Genomic DNA, 15618 nt, shown 5'->3' with positions numbered 1-15618 from the left:
GTCACTGTTTCACACAGGATTAAAAGCTGATAGTCAACTTAACACCAGCTGAATTAAATCAGCATGGTGCTGAGCGTAGATGTTCCACCTGAGGAAAGTTGCCAGCATAGAGAGAGAGATGGAGAAAATGAGTGAGGTGTTGTGAGTTTCTCTAAGTGCTGCTGTTTGAGCCGATGGTTCTCCTGGAGGAGCTCTTCATGACTAGCTTCCCCAGTGTGACTGTCATCAGAGGAGCTCAGGACCTTTTGGTGAGAGTGGCTATGGTTCACTCTGGGGAGCTCTGGTCCTTACATCAAGCATCACTTCCTGGTTACGGAGAGGCAGACCTGTGCCGTGTAATCTCCAGGATAAACTCCTCATGCTGGCTTTCTGGCATGTACTCAACTGTTCTTATCATTGGAGGAGCTCAGGATCTCTGTGTCACTGTGGATGGATGTGGTGCAAAATCTGAAGTTATTTAAAACCTTTCTACAAAACTAGGTAGTATTTGCATATAATTTACACATAATCCTTCCATGTATTTTAAATAATCTCTGGGTTACTTATAATACCTAATACAATGTAAATGCTACATTATACTGTTTAAAGAGTATTGTTCACAAAAGTTTATACTTGTTCAATATAAATACAGTATTTTTGTCTATATGTGGTTGAATTTGAGGATGTGGGACACTTAGATATGGAGTACCAACTCTAGTAGCAATTCTGATGTTCTTCAAGAGCCATTTTTAAATTTGCCTCACTTACAGTCATATCACTTTTTTTTTTTTTTTGGACAGGGTTTTGCTATGTGGTCTAGGTTGGCCCTGAACTCGAGGCAATCCTCCTGCTTCAGCCTCTCAAATGCTGGAATCACACCACCACACCAGGCTATATTTTATCCTAAATATATCCATGCTAGCCAAGTATCCTGCAAGTTTTCCTTTGTTTTATAGTCTCTTTTAAGAGATCTTATAAGAAAGAGATACTCTTAAGTTTATGGAATAGCTGGCATCCAAGGGCATGTAGCTTTGACATAGTTTTGGCCTACGTGGTTCCACTCCAATGAGACTCCTTCCAATACTGGGAATGTCCTGAGTTTGTGGGAGGCCATATAGCCACGTGGAGCAGACATGGTACCAGGTCTCAGCCTTGGGATGACTTTACACCATCTCATTGCATGTGTTTTTCATGTAAAAGCCAGAATGGTTTCTACGCATTTTGAAAGGCTTCTGTTGTCGGTGTCGCTCCCGGCCGGCAGGAAAGACACACGACAAAGTCTGGCGGTGTGCAACCTTGCCTTTATTTGTCTCCGCGTGGGCCCCGCGAGGCCTCCTCTCTGCCACCAGCCTTTTCTCGCCGGTGGACTTTCTCTATCTCTCTCTGTGCTTTCTTTCTGTGCTTCTTTCTTATGGCGGGAGAGGCATTTACTTTTATAGGGTAACAGTGGCCAATCAGTTCAAAGCGCGCGATGCGGGCTGATTGGCTAACATCAGTTGTTGCTAGGCAGACTATCTTACAGAGCGGGTTGTTTAAGTCGCCAGCGCAATCAGGGGGCAGGAAGCAGGCGCCAACTTGGCTCACTCGATGGGAGGGGCAATCTAGCTCAGGCTCCGCTCCCACCCACAGGCCCTACGTCCGCCAAGTAAGGCGACCGGTGTCGGCCGCGGCTCCCAACATTCTGTGATTGACATATTATTGCATATATATATTGCATCGCTCATACTGATTACTGTAAGACTGGTGTGGTGGCACACACGTGTGATCTCATCATTCTTGGAGGCTGAGGCAGGAGGACTGAAAATTCAAGCCCAGCCTGAGCAATTTAGTGACTTAGCAAGACCCTGTGTAAAAAAAAAATAAAAGGGCTGGGATAAAACTCAATGCAAAAATCCTACGTTCAGTTCTTAGCAACAGAAAAGAAAATAATGCTCGATGAGTATCAGTTATTAATTTTCTGCCATTCCTGATTACAGCTGACACTAGGAACATTAAAAAAAAATAAAATAAAACGAATGTAGGATTTTGTTAGCAAGGTGTTAGCAAACTGCTTTTCCCAGGTTATGCAGGAATTGTCTTGGTTAACAGTTCTTCACTTCACTCTCCATTAATTGTTCACTTTGATAAGTCTTTAGCAAAGCACACCAGACTGCACCATCTAGCCCATCTTCTGCTACTTTTGCTCTGCACTTTGCTTTCCACACTTTTCAAAAGCAAGTTATTTGCTGTTCATTGACTATAAAGAGTTTGGAGTCTTTGTCTACCTACCTGTTCCTGGCCCTTAATGTTTTCCATGCCCACTGGTTCAAACTCTAACTCTACTTTTTGGTCCAGTTAAAAGCAACTTGGGGGGGCTAGGGATTTAGCTCAGTAGCATAAGTGCCTGCCTGGTCACGAGTTCGATCCCCAGTACCCCCCCTCCCCGCCGCCGCCAAAAAGGGTCTCCTTCGTGGACTGAAAGGGTACACCATAAAGCACCCGTCTAAGAAACAAAACGATGATTATCCCAGTTGATTTAGCAATGATTGCTTTGCTGTCTATCATGAAAGAGTGGTTAAACACAATCATAAATGAAGTTTCTGTCTTCAGCAGCTTCCAATATTACTTTTTAAAATGGTCTTGTTATGTGAATAAGTGGTAATGCCCGGTTTATAAATAATACTGGCACTCATTAAGAGAAAGCGCACAGTGGTCGCTCACCCTAAGGCCGACCCTTGCTGGCCACCCGAAACAATAAGGGACCAGTTTTTCTGCTTGATGCCCTGAAGTATTTCATGGGCCTCCCGAGCTGAAAAGTCCCGGAGAGATGGCAGGAACCAGGCCGGCCTCGCTCCCGCGCAGACAGAGCCAGGAGGGCGTCCCGTCGCCTGCAGCCCTGGGGAGACCTCGTCTCCCCCATTTCTGAAGAGGACCCGAAACTTTCCCGGAGGCTGCCCCCTCCAGCGCCGCCCCGAGGGGCCGGGGCGGTCTTCCGCCGCAGAGATTTCCTCCCCCAGCTCGGATTGGCCGGGAGAAAGCCGGACGGACTCCAAGGGCGGAGACGCTGGTCCGCGCGGGGCGTGCGCGCGGCGGGGCGCAGTCGGAGATGTGGAACCCGCTGCAGGAGGCCGACGCGGCCGCGGGGGCCGGGCGCCGCTCGCGCTGGCTGTGCGCCGGGGCGCTGGGGCTGGCGGGCGGCCTCCTCCTGCTCGGCTTCCTCCTCGGTAGGCGGTAGGCGCTGCCCGGGGCTTGGGGAGGGGCGGCTCCGGGAGGACGCGCGCCCGCAGGGGGCGCAGGGGCGCGGGGCGCGGCGCTCCGTGGAGTTGTGCGCAAACTGCTCGCGGGACGGGGTCTCCAGGATCCCGCGCAGACCGGGGGGAAACTGGAAACTGAGCTTGGAAAGGTTCCCCAGGCTGGCGGCTGTGGAGCTCCGGGCACTCCGGGCACCCCGGCAGTGGGGACTTGGGAGGAGCTGAGGCACCTTTGGGAATCGGGTGGAGTTGTTGTCAGAGCTTGGAACAGATCCTTACCTCCAGGCGTCTGTGCTGCTTCTCGTGTACTGATTTACAGGCTTAACCGAACTCTCAAGAACACCCGAGCTGCCCAAGGAAACTTAGGCTGTTGAATTCTAAGTTTGATTCTACCACTTTTTGAACCGCTAGTCTCAGCCTCAGTTTCGCAGTTTTTGTGATGCGGATAATACCTACCCCTTACTGATCCTGGTGAATGAAATACCGTGCAAAACTCTTAAACCATCTTGGCGTTCTTGGCACTTTTTTTTTTCTTTTTGGTACTGGGAATTAAAAGTCAGGACCTTTTGCTTGCCAGGCAGGCGCTTGTGCCACTGAGCTGTCTCCCCACTCTCACACTTCATTTCTTGATAAACAGATATTCCTGACAGCAATCTTCTAAGGCAGCACCAGGTAATCAGGCGCTACTCTGATTTCTGGATCCTCGCTCAGATTCGGAAGACCAGAGCCTGGATTAGCTAGGTTTATTTAAATTCGATGTTTTCTGCTAGATGGTGGCGTGATCGTGGAATTCTAAAGAAACATTTGAGACATAGACTCTGCTCATAACTAACATATGGATTAGTAGCCACCTAAGGTTGCTGCTAACTTAAATGAGGTAGCATTCCAAAAGAATATGTTTCAAATAGAGTTTCCATTTTATCAAATGCAAGGATGGAAATTAAGACTTGGCGAGGTTGGTATGGTATTTTACCTATATGTCTTGAAGGCATCTTATTCTTCCTAGTGTTTCATTCTGATTCATACGTGTTCAGTGACTGAAAAAGAACAGATTTCTTACTTTTTTTTTTTTCTTTTCTGTTTTCTTAGTACTCTCTCCTCTCTCCTGCCTCTGAGGTGACTGTGCTCTTCTTCAGGTTCATTTTTTAGATCTTAGTTTACACAGCTCATCCTCAATGCCTTCCCGATCCTACAGTCTAATCCAAGTACTTCAGTTTAATGCTTATGTACAATCGATCATACGTTCCTGTGTCCAATCACGTATTTTAGTGTGCATGATCATATGCTTATATGTCTGTGTATAATGAACAATAATTTGAAAGCCAAGTGCTGAACTTGTAACAGTTTTATTTCCAGATCACATAATTTACCTAGATAAACCCTGTAATAATGCTCATGTCTTTCAGATCAAAAACTAACTGCAGAAGTTGTTTGCACCATCTAGGTTTCTATGGCCTCTGGCCTTATTCAGTGACCACTAAATGCTGTGCAGAGGTGCTAGATACATTGTAGCTTCACTATGGCTTTCTCTTCTTCAACTTCTCAGCCTATTTTGGCTGGAAACACAAAATCTTAGCAGTTTAGTTTTAGTTTGAGAACCAAAGCGAACTAAAGGCCGGAATTTTACAGTACTATGAAATAATTTGTGAACTTGGAATATATTCATAATTCATTATAAACATTAAATGTGTATTTAAGTCACCAATCACTGGAGAAGGAAACTATGAAGAAAGAAGGTAGATCCTCTTTCTGCCTTCATTTTCAAAAGATAACTTTTTAAAAAAACCTTGTTTATCTCTATTAGTTGAAACTTATTTATTAGGTTTTTTGAGACACAGTCTTGCTATATGGATCAGGCTGACTTGAAGTGACTGTAGCCCATGCTGGCCTCAAATTTTTGGTGATCCTAAATGCTGGGATTACAGGCTTGCACCCCATACTCAGCAGGCGATGCCATGTGTATTTGAGTGCTGATTTCCTCATAAAATGTTTCTTAGAATAATAACATGTATCATTGAAATAGGAATAAAATATATTGCACTTGTTTTGTAATTTAAAAATCTCTTTGCATCATCTTTTTTCAATTGAAATAGGAAATGGAAATTAAACTTTAGAAAATCAGAGGTAATTGATGTTATTTTACATGTGTCAGTAATAAGGAAAAATAAGAAATGCTTTTGTGCATGTATCTTACTTCTACATTTTGATTCATTTTACAGGGTGGTTTTTAAAATCTTCTAATGAAGCTACTAACATTGCTCCACAGCATGGCATGAAGAAGGCATTTTTGAATGGGTTGAAAGCTGAGAACATCAAGGAATTCCTATAGTAAGCATATGCTTGAAAGTTTATGCACAATTCATTTCAGACATTTACTCCATTGAGAACTTTTGATGTAATGTTTTGTATTCAGGAGCAAAAGTCAGAAAACTTTTTGTGCAGCAGCTGATCTCTGTCATAACAACTCAGCTTTGCTATTGTAGTACAAAAGAAGCCCTAGTAAATACATCCACAAATAAGTATGTCAGAAGTGATAAGATATTATTTATGGTCACTTAAATTTGAATTTCATATATTGACGTTCCACAAAATGGTTCTTCTGCTGTATTTGCCGGTTTAAGTGTCAAAATCATTCTTTGTGCACTGCAAAGAGAGGCAGCTGACCAGGTTGGGTTGAGGGACTTTAATTTGCTGACTTGGACATTCAAGGAAGACAATGTATTGCAGTAAAAAAATAAAAAGATAAATAAAAGTGGACTTTGGAGTTAGAATTGAGTTTGAATTCCATCTTTATTCATTAATTGGTGAAGTAACTGGGTAAATGTTTCACCTCCCTGAGTCTTCATTTCCACATATATAAAGGAGAATAATGATAGTACTGTGACGAACATGGAACTGGGAGTTGGGCCTGGTGCCACACCCCTGTAACCCCAGCACTTGGGAGGCTGATGCAGGAGGATCTCTGTGAGGCCATTCTGGGCTACACAGTGAGTTTAAAGCCAGTTGGAACTACAACGTGCGACCATCTCAAAAGAAAAAACAAAAACAAAAAATTCCAGAAATTGGAGAGAATGTTTAGCGTATTTTAAAAATTTATTCCTGGCTCTTGGAGAGATAAATGAGTGTATTATAAAATATTTACAAAATAGCTAAAAACAAAGCACTTTCATATGATTAACACAATATTTTATTAGAATGCTTAGTTCTCAAAGCATCAAGTCTTTTTTCTTTAATACTAGCTTAGTGCATATGTCTAAAAATATCTGAAATCTCTTTAGTGACTGAAAGATTACCTGAGGAAGACAAGTTGTAATTTTATAGAAAAGACCATTCCATATACATGCATACATAAATATATACATACACATAAATACATCATATATGTATCATAGATATGCAAGCACAGTCCTACAGACACTCAAGTCTACATTAATTTTCAACAGAATTAAAATTGTGCATAAAAATTTGCTACAACACCCCTCAGGTTTTGGGGAGGGACCCTTCAAGTATAAGGCCTGAATTTAAACTCCTTTGCTTTGTGGAAAAACCTCCTCTGCCTTTTGTACTTATTTTATTGTAAACATGAATAATAGGCATTATAAAAAAGTGAAAGTTTTGTTGATGTGGGATAAAAGCTGACTAAACATTAATTTTTAATCACTTTCAATTTTTGTTCACCAGCAATTTTACACGAGTACCACATTTAGCAGGAACAGAACAAAACTTTCAGCTTGCAAAGCAAATTCAATCCCAGTGGAAAGAATTTGGCCTGGACTCTGTTGAGTTAGCCCATTATGATGTCCTGTTGTCCTACCCAAGCAAGACTCATCCCAACTACATCTCAGTAATCAATGAGGATGGAAGTGAGGTAAGAAGAAAAGGGATTGACACAAACCTTTCCTCTGTCTGTTTGTTCAGGTACCTGTTAAGAAACTGCCCAATTTCGTCTCCAGATATTAATGGAAACCAATATTATTGAAGCTTGTGAATAATAATACTTAATGTCTCATCACCAATGTCATCTGCTCTCATGTTATTTTAATTGAATGTGATATTGGGAAGATTCTGAGAAACCAATACTTGATATTATTTCCATCTTTTTATTATGATACAGTAGTAAGCATCCAAGTAACTAAAATAGATTGTTTATGTCTGTGCCAAAAACTTGTATGTATACATTTGGAAGACAGTTTTGAGGGAGACTATAGAATGATATTTACTCGAAAGAATTTATAACTTTATATGCAGTTAAGGGCACATCCTGGAGAAAACAAAAATAATAGATAATTGAAATCTTTCTTACGATATGTGTTCCTTGTGAAAACTTACAAACTGTAACTCAGATACTCATTCTTATTTAGTTTTAGGGTTTCTATTTCTAGCACAGTTCTTTTTAATCTATTTCTGTGATTCTGAACTGTATGCTGTATTTTTCCTGTAGATCTCCTAAATTTGTCAGTTTTCTCCAGCTTTGTTTTTTACCTGCACATTATTTTTCATTTAAATTTTAATTCAGTATCGTGTACAATAAATATGCCTGTGCAAATGTGATTTCACTCTCTGTTCTTTCTCTTGACTCTTTTCCATTTCCAAATACATACTTTGTATGTATTTAGTGATTTAGCTCTGAGTTCTTTTGTGGGGTTCTTTAAGGCCTCAGCTAAAGTTAGTTCCTCCTGATAATTTTTTCCAGCCCCTAGGGACATGACAAGTCCATTAAAGTGATTATTTCTCAGCTTGAGGCATTTTGTTCCACATAGGTAATAAGTGGAAGATTTTGGGTTATGAATCCTGTGGGTCTTTTCTCTCTACCTGAAGCCATCACTTCCTAGAGAACAAGTTTATTTCTAATTTACCATTAAGAGTAAAGAGCATTTTTCTTTAGAAACCAGCTTTGTACCAGGTTCTCCTGTTTAGACTCCATTATTTAGATTGGCCTCAAACTCTGAATTACTGTGTCCCTTTTGTGGGGCATTGGGCTTTGACAGATGTTACGGTCAGCTTTCTATTTCTATAACAAAATATCTGAGGTAATTAACTTAGAGAAGGTTTCTTTTGGCCCCTGGCACTGGAGTTCCCAGCCCTTTATGAGGGGAATCCCATGTCTTGGGGCCTCTGATCAGACAGGACCTAATGTCCGAGCATGTGTTGAAGCAGCTGCCAAGCCGTGTGGCCAGAAAGCAAAGAAGAAGGAGGCTGGGCATGCACATCACCTTTAGTGACCTGGTACCACCTGCAAGTCCCCATCTCTTTGGCCTCAGGTCTCACCACCTCCAGATACCTCCACACAGGCCTGAGCACATGGACCCCGGGGGCTCTCAAAATGCAGACCACAGCACAGACTTCAGTGCTAATCTCAGGATTCCTTTGATGTCTTTTTTTTTTTCCCTTCTCTTTTGAATTCTGAGTGTTTCTTACTTTTTGTACTTCAATCCAATGTTACACTTCCAAAGATACATACTTTTGTTTTGTGTGTGTTTTTAAAATCATTGTAAATGTTTTTCAGTATATCCAGATACTATGGATATGAGTCTGCCAATTATGTAAATTTTTAAATTGAAATTAATATTTAATTTGTTCCTAGGTAATGTTAGCACTGAGTCCCTGTGACTGCTATACAATATGTATTTGTTTTGTTTTGTTGTTTACTAAATCAAAAGTTAGCGCTTTTAGCTTCTCTAAGGGGCCTCCTGGGGAATTTACTCCCCCTCTTCCGTGAAGCAGCTGTTTCTATAGCAGAGTGGGAGATTTGCTGCTTTCCCCAATCTATTGCTAATTCTTCCTGTAAGATACAGTATCTTCTCTTTAGATAATTGCTCTCCTCTGAACTTCTTTTTCAGTTATTTATTAACTTTACCCTATACTTAGTTATTATCTGGTTGTTGGGTTTCCTTTGTTTTGTGGCTTGATCTGTGTCTCCTTAGTGGATTCTGAGAACAGATCAAAATTTATTCTTCTCCCCCCCCTCCCACTTTCTAGCACAGTGCTGGGGATCTGGTATCTGCTCTCATAATACTGAAGGATTAATTAACCTTCTACTGACAGAAGAGATGCTTTGCATTTTGCCTTATTTGACGGTAGTAACCAGACTTCAACTGATTTACTTTTTGATGGTGGCATTTCTTTCTCTAGGTTTTCAACACCTCATTATTTGAACCACCACCCCCAGGGTATGAAAATGTCTCAGACATCGTACCACCTTTCAGTGCCTTCTCTCCACAGGGAGTGCCAGAGGTAAGCATGCAGCACGGGAGAGTAAGGGTCTCCCTTCCCTTCTAACGCAGCCCTAATTAAGGGGTAAGAAGAGGAGTTTTTATAGAATTCAAATTCATCCTTTTCCCACATGTAAGAAACTAAGAATTTTCAGTAAGTAAAAGGACTATTGATTTTTGTGTATGTTTGCACAGTGTTTGTTTTCAGATAACATTTACCACAAGGAAATACACAAACTTACGCTTTTGTTGGCTGTTGGAAAAGCCGTATACCTATTTAATATAAACTCCTTAATATGTAAATTAGCATTGCTTCAAAAATGTTCTCTTATACCCCTTGTTATGCAACTCCATACACCCCAGAACAAATATTACTCCATTATTAAACCACTATATATTAATTTTTCCTCTTCTAGAAACTTACGTAAATGACATTGTGTGACATCAATTTTTTTATTATTTTAGACATCAGTTGTTTTAGTCTAGCACAGAATTTTAGCAAGAATCTAAAATTTCTGTGTTTTAGCACATTAGTATTTTATTGGTAAATAATTTCTGTTTTGTGAATATCCTACATACTTTACTGTAATTGTGAAAACTGGTTAATTTTCAAAGGGCTTAAATAATGGTATTATTTTTATTTCCAAATTAAGAGAGCATGCTTGTACATTCTACAAAATTGTTTGCAGTTTCCTTAATAAACTATGCATGAGTATCATCTGAAATTTTAAAATTAATCTCCAGATTCTTGCACAGTACTTGGCTTTTGGTGAGTGTATAATTATTTGTTCTTCTATAGCAAAATACTGAAGACTAGCTAATTGATTAACTTCTTGGTGATTTTTCAAAAAGTGACAAACAATAGAATATTTTCTGTTAGCTGTATGAAATTTATTTAAAATAAGCAGTTTCCATTGTACTTAATAATACAGTGTTAAAATGTGTGTTCTTTTAAAATTGTCACATAAGCCTGTGATGGTGGTACAGCTACTTGGAAGATGGAGAGAGGAGGGTTGCACGTTTGAGCCCAGTGTGAACAACTTAGCAGACCCTGTGTCAAAATAAAGTAAAAAGGGACAGGGATTTGTTTAGTTGTAAAATGCTTCTCTAGTTTGTGAGAGACTCTCTGTTCAATCCCTCGTACCTCAAATTAAAAATTGATGTAAAATAAATACGCTTGCCATCATTATAATTATTTCATAATTGAGATAAAATGAAATAAAGGGTATAATGGTTGGGAATGAAGAGAGTATGTTTTGGGTCTCAGATATATTGATGTTACCTAGATTTACTGTGTTAAGAATCTGACTCTGTGAGGTCCTTTATTTACTTTGTTTTCACTTAGTGTCTCATTCTTACTTTCCGTCCCATTTTTCCAATCCTCTCCCCTCTACACTCATTCTAAGGTGTTTTGTCCTTAAATACGTATGTGTTTTTGAAGATACATGAAGTGCGTGTGTTTGATGCCCTTTACATGTATGTATATGCCGTTATACTTTAGACCTTATATGATTTCTTAGTATATTCCATCGTAATCTGTCTGTGTGGGTTTATGCAGGAGCAGATCATTAGTTTTCACTGTTGCATACCTTTTCATCTTCTGTGCACACCACAATTAACTCTTCCATCCTCTTAGTGATGATCACACATCTTATCTCTAAATTCCTATTATCCCAGAAAGAACCACGGTAAATACACTCTTATATGTCCAAATAGAGGCCTGCAAGGGCATCTCTGTGGGCAGTAAGCCAACCACAGGATTGCAGGGTTCTAGCGAAGCCTTCATTTCCAAAGAGCCACCCAATGCAATTTATACTCCCACTGACAATGAATGACATTCTTCTTTCCTCGGGTTTTATAAGCTCTTCATAAATATAACTTTAGAATTTTTGACCATTTAATTGTTTTTTTGTTTTAACTCACATTTCTGATTACAAAGGAGGGCTATTGCCACTAAACATAGACATAAATAACTACTCTGGCTTATATTTTTGTGAAATGATTGATGATTGCCTGCGACTTTTCTTGTTGAAATTCTGGCCTTTTGGATGTTAAGTTGTATGGGTTTATTAAATATTTTAATTATTAATCCCATATTGGTTTTAGATATTGTAAATAGTTTTCTGTTATTTTTCAGTTCTTTGTTCACTTTGTGTGTGTTGTCCTTTACGGAAAAGAAGCCCTTAATCATGATTCTGTCAAATTGTTTCCATATATTTTTGTCCTTTGGGTTTTTTTATTCTTTCAATTATTTACAGTAATATATTTATATAACTAGAATATACAAAAATATTAATGAAAAATCTTCATTTAAAAATAATAGACTGGATAAACATAGACAAATAATATTTAATATCACAATATGTAATGAGGGAATTTTATTTAATATAGTTATTAAATCAAATTCACTTTAAAAATCTTACTAGATAAGTGTGAACCAGTTGGAGAGCAATTAGCAGAGCATGATAACACTCTGCTGTAGTCCCAGCGCTGTGGGAGGCTGAGGCAGGAAGATCACAAATTAGAGCCCAGCCTGGACAAGTAAGCAACACTTTGTCTCAAAATAAAAAATAACACATGGGCTGGGGATATATCTTAGTAAGAAGCCCTTGGTTTCAATCCCCAGTACTGAAGAAAAAAAGGAAAAAGAAATACAATGGAAAATGTATAGAACAGTGAAAAGATTCTGTATGTAGAAATACTTTATGAATTAAGACAGGAAGACAGGTTGTTTATGTAGGTTTCTGAAAAACCAGTTAGCATCCACTAAATCAGTTTTAGATCTTAATATAATCATTTTGCTCATAAGAAAGCATCATTGAGATCATAATCACATTTCTTTCAAGTATGCTTAAATAGTTTCAGAGTAATGACAGGATTGAAGGAGTACAGTGATACCTTGATTCATAAACTTAATTCTTTTGCTTCTGGTCACAGAATTCATTTCACGAATCTGATTACATCTATGGGCTTGCAGCTCAGTTGAAACGAGAACTGTGGAACAAATTCTGTGACCAGAATCATGGAAAGAATTAGGTTCATGAACCGAGGTACCATTGTATGTTATTTGACGTGGGACTGCTATTTATGTTCAAATGTCAAATACGGTGGCTGGCTTGTATGCTTTTCAGCCAGTAGACTGCCACTTCTCTTATAAGTTAGGTATTCCTATATGTGTGTAAGACACTTCACCATCCGTAATCTTTGAATCTATGTCCAACTTCCCTGGAATGTTGAGTATAGGGCCCTGCTTTTGACAAGTTAGTCTAATCTAGTGATTCTGTGTTTTGTATTAAAGTGGAGGCTTTCTAAGCCACAAATTCTGATTTCTACCTCTTAAGCCTCAGTAGTCTGGGTGAGGACTCAAGTCTGTGTGTCTGACAAGGCCTACCTACATCATGCTGGGACTGTGCTTTGGGAACCAGCTCCTGTCGCCCACTTCTTTCTCTCTCTATTAACAGGGCAGGAAGTTAGAACCTTGAAGTAAACAGAGACAATTCTAAGTCAGTTTTGCAAGATTGTATTTATTCATAGTCACAGAACAATAGTACAGTGTATATCAGACAAGAAGGCCATTGTCTGGGAACAAAGCTTTTTTTCTGAGGAACAGTGACAACTGCCATCTGAGAAGTGCCAAGGGGACTTACCTATCACTTGTTTTCATTTTCAGAGTTTACTGTCATTTTCTAACTAATGTCTTCTCCAGTCCCTTCTCTATCGTAATTTGTTTTGTGAGGATTGTCAGTCTGTCAAAAGATAGCCACTTTAGAGAAATTGAAAAGTCGGTGATAGTCATTCAGGATGAATTTCAAGTAGGAAGCTTATTTTTTTCCTGAAATCAAATTGGTTAACAATTTTGTAGCCACTGTTAAAATAGGAAAAGAAGGTACTGTAGTGTGGGTTAGCACTTATAAATCAGATTACAGTGTTGTTATTAATAGCACAGTAATATTACATTGATTTTAGGAAAAGATGCAGTAGCTAAAAAGTATTCCTGTCAGTGTGATAAAGCAAGCACTTGGGAGGCTAAGGCAGGAGGTTTGCTGTGAATTCGAGGCCAACCTGTAACCAAACTATTCCTTTAATAGAAGCAAAGATTCAGATGTCATCACTGCAATATTTCCTTCTTAATTAAAAAATTATACCTACTCAAGTACTACCTCATTTTTTGCATGTTCTCTTTAAATTAACTTTAGTTTTTCTATATATCAATATATAGAACTATATATTCTATATATCAACTTTAGTTTTTCTGTGTATCAATCTTTACTAAATAATTTGCTTAGAAAGTAACTGTAGTGTTTATCTTCTTATTTTCCTTCATCTACACTGATGAACATTCCTCAGCCACAGGGATTTGTGTACTGCCTGGAACTCTGGCTTATAAGTCTTCAACAAATCTGTCAAATGAATCTTAGCTTCAGTTTTGAAACAGCTCTGTTTTAGTACGTGGTGTAAATTTAGCATGTGCATACTATGCAAAATGTAGTCAAGAAGGAAAACTATAACCAAAATAAAATTACAAGATTTTGGAAACCGTGTGGGACAGGGCTTCAAAATGGGGAGCATAAAAACGCCCCACTGGCAGGGATGGGGCCCATTAAGGAAATTGGTTTCCGGGTCATCAGTTGCCCAGTGTACTCTGTTTTGGAATTGAGACTTGGCTTGTGGTGAGACCCTGCTGCTACTGTGTCCCCACCTTTCTATTTACAGTCACTTTTTCCTCTTGGTTTGCAAATGGCAAATGTCTCCCACTTATCCTACAGCACTTATGAAGTATTTCTTTGATTTGTAAGAATCTCTGAGACTGCAGAAAAAAGAGACTATTAGAAATGTGCTCAATGTTAACAGTGAACAATTCTGTTACCTGGGTTGCAAATTTGTTATCCAGTCTGATATTTTGCATTTAGTTTGCAAATGAAAGTTCAAACCAATTAAGTTTCCAGCTAACACGTTAACAGTAACTCGGAAGATAGGTCAGTGTGTGATTTTTGGGTTGTTATTTGACTAAGGTTTATGCATATAACAATTTCATAATAAAACTTTTCTCATATGTTCCATGTAGAAACAAGAAATGTGAATAGGACTGTTTTTGATGCTTGTCTTACTCTAGCAATAACTCATTTATACATAGATTTATAAGACAATGTTTTATCATTCCATTTATCGTATTAAGAGATTTCTCATTAAATTTTGTTATCTATTACTTATAGAACTCTTCAGGGACTATTTGACTTATTTTGATATAACAATAATAATGACATGCCATTGAAACATTTTCTTAACGTGCAGCCTGTCATAGGAAATAGAAGTTTCAAAGCTGCTTTTATATATATATATATATATCTCCAAGGAAATTTGAGTGATTAATAGAAGACTTTCAAGCATACCTGGATCCAAGATAATAAAACTTGAAATGGGGTTTGATGTGTTATATGATAATTAAGGAGTGTTCCTTCGTAGTCTATGTCTGTGGCACAGAGGAAGCTGGGTTAGGCAGAGGAATCAGTCACACTGAAATGCTAGCTCAGGGACAGCAGAGCTTTGGAGTAGCCTTCACAATCGTTCTGCATTGGACTGAGATGTTCAGGTCTTCATTTGTGCATCTCAATCAGTTGTTAAATGTTTGGCATCTGAAAAAGAGCTGTGACCTTGAGCAAGTTGGCTGCAGCTGAGGCAGTCCCTAAAGGAGTCCTAGTTGGTGGCAGTGCCCAGAAAGTCTCCCTGCAGCTGAAGCAAGAAGTCCTTCATGGAGGCAGTGTTCGAGCAATGCATCCTAGAGCCATGGAAAATACACTGTACAGTAACATGCTGCAGGAGAAAGGAGACAAAATACAAGTTCATGGACAAAAAGCATTCTGACAGTAAAGAGGAATGCGTGCGTGTATTTCTTTAAATGGGTGATGTTGAGTGATACATAAGTACACACAGTATTCACATTCCTTTGTATACATAACAAAAATTATAAGCTTCTGAAATTATATGTGTGGCTACAAATGTTAATATTGATAGTGTGCTAAAATTACATTCTTTGCAGATACTTAAAAGTATGAAAAAATTTAGATGTCTGTAAAATATATGGATGAGTACATCACTTTTCAAAATTAAAGAGTAGAGAAACAAAATTGATGACAGATTGCTGATCTAACTCAGCATGTCATTTTACAAATGAGAATGTTGAGACTCAGAGGTTCTCC

The 15618-nt window shown here is 38.9% G+C and overlaps 1 protein-coding gene across 3 annotated transcripts in view; it reads left to right on the top strand.

Annotated features, from left to right (window-relative positions):
• Positions 1-3024: 3024 nt before the first annotated feature.
• Positions 3025-15618, top strand: part of Folh1 (folate hydrolase 1) — a 43288-nt gene continuing 30694 nt past the window's right edge. For all 3 annotated transcript variants that reach the window (XR_001200978.3, XM_003468602.5, XM_003468600.5), the window contains exons 1-4: positions 3025-3182; positions 5429-5537; positions 6891-7077; positions 9342-9443. Coding sequence is in view for 2 of the 3 variants with exons in the window: in XM_003468602.5 (XP_003468650.1) it covers positions 3065-3182; positions 5429-5537; positions 6891-7077; positions 9342-9443 (516 nt within the window). In the remaining variant the exon portion in view is untranslated. The remainder of the gene's footprint in view (positions 3183-5428; positions 5538-6890; positions 7078-9341; positions 9444-15618) is intronic.

This window comes from Cavia porcellus, unplaced genomic scaffold (assembly GCF_034190915.1).
Source record: "Cavia porcellus strain 051 isolate PalLab524CR breed Dunkin Hartley unplaced genomic scaffold, mCavPor4.1 scaffold_9, whole genome shotgun sequence".
Classification (NCBI taxonomy): Eukaryota; Metazoa; Chordata; class Mammalia; order Rodentia; family Caviidae; genus Cavia; species Cavia porcellus.
Note: the sequence above shows the minus strand (reverse complement) of the source record. Positions and strands in the feature narration are given on the sequence as shown.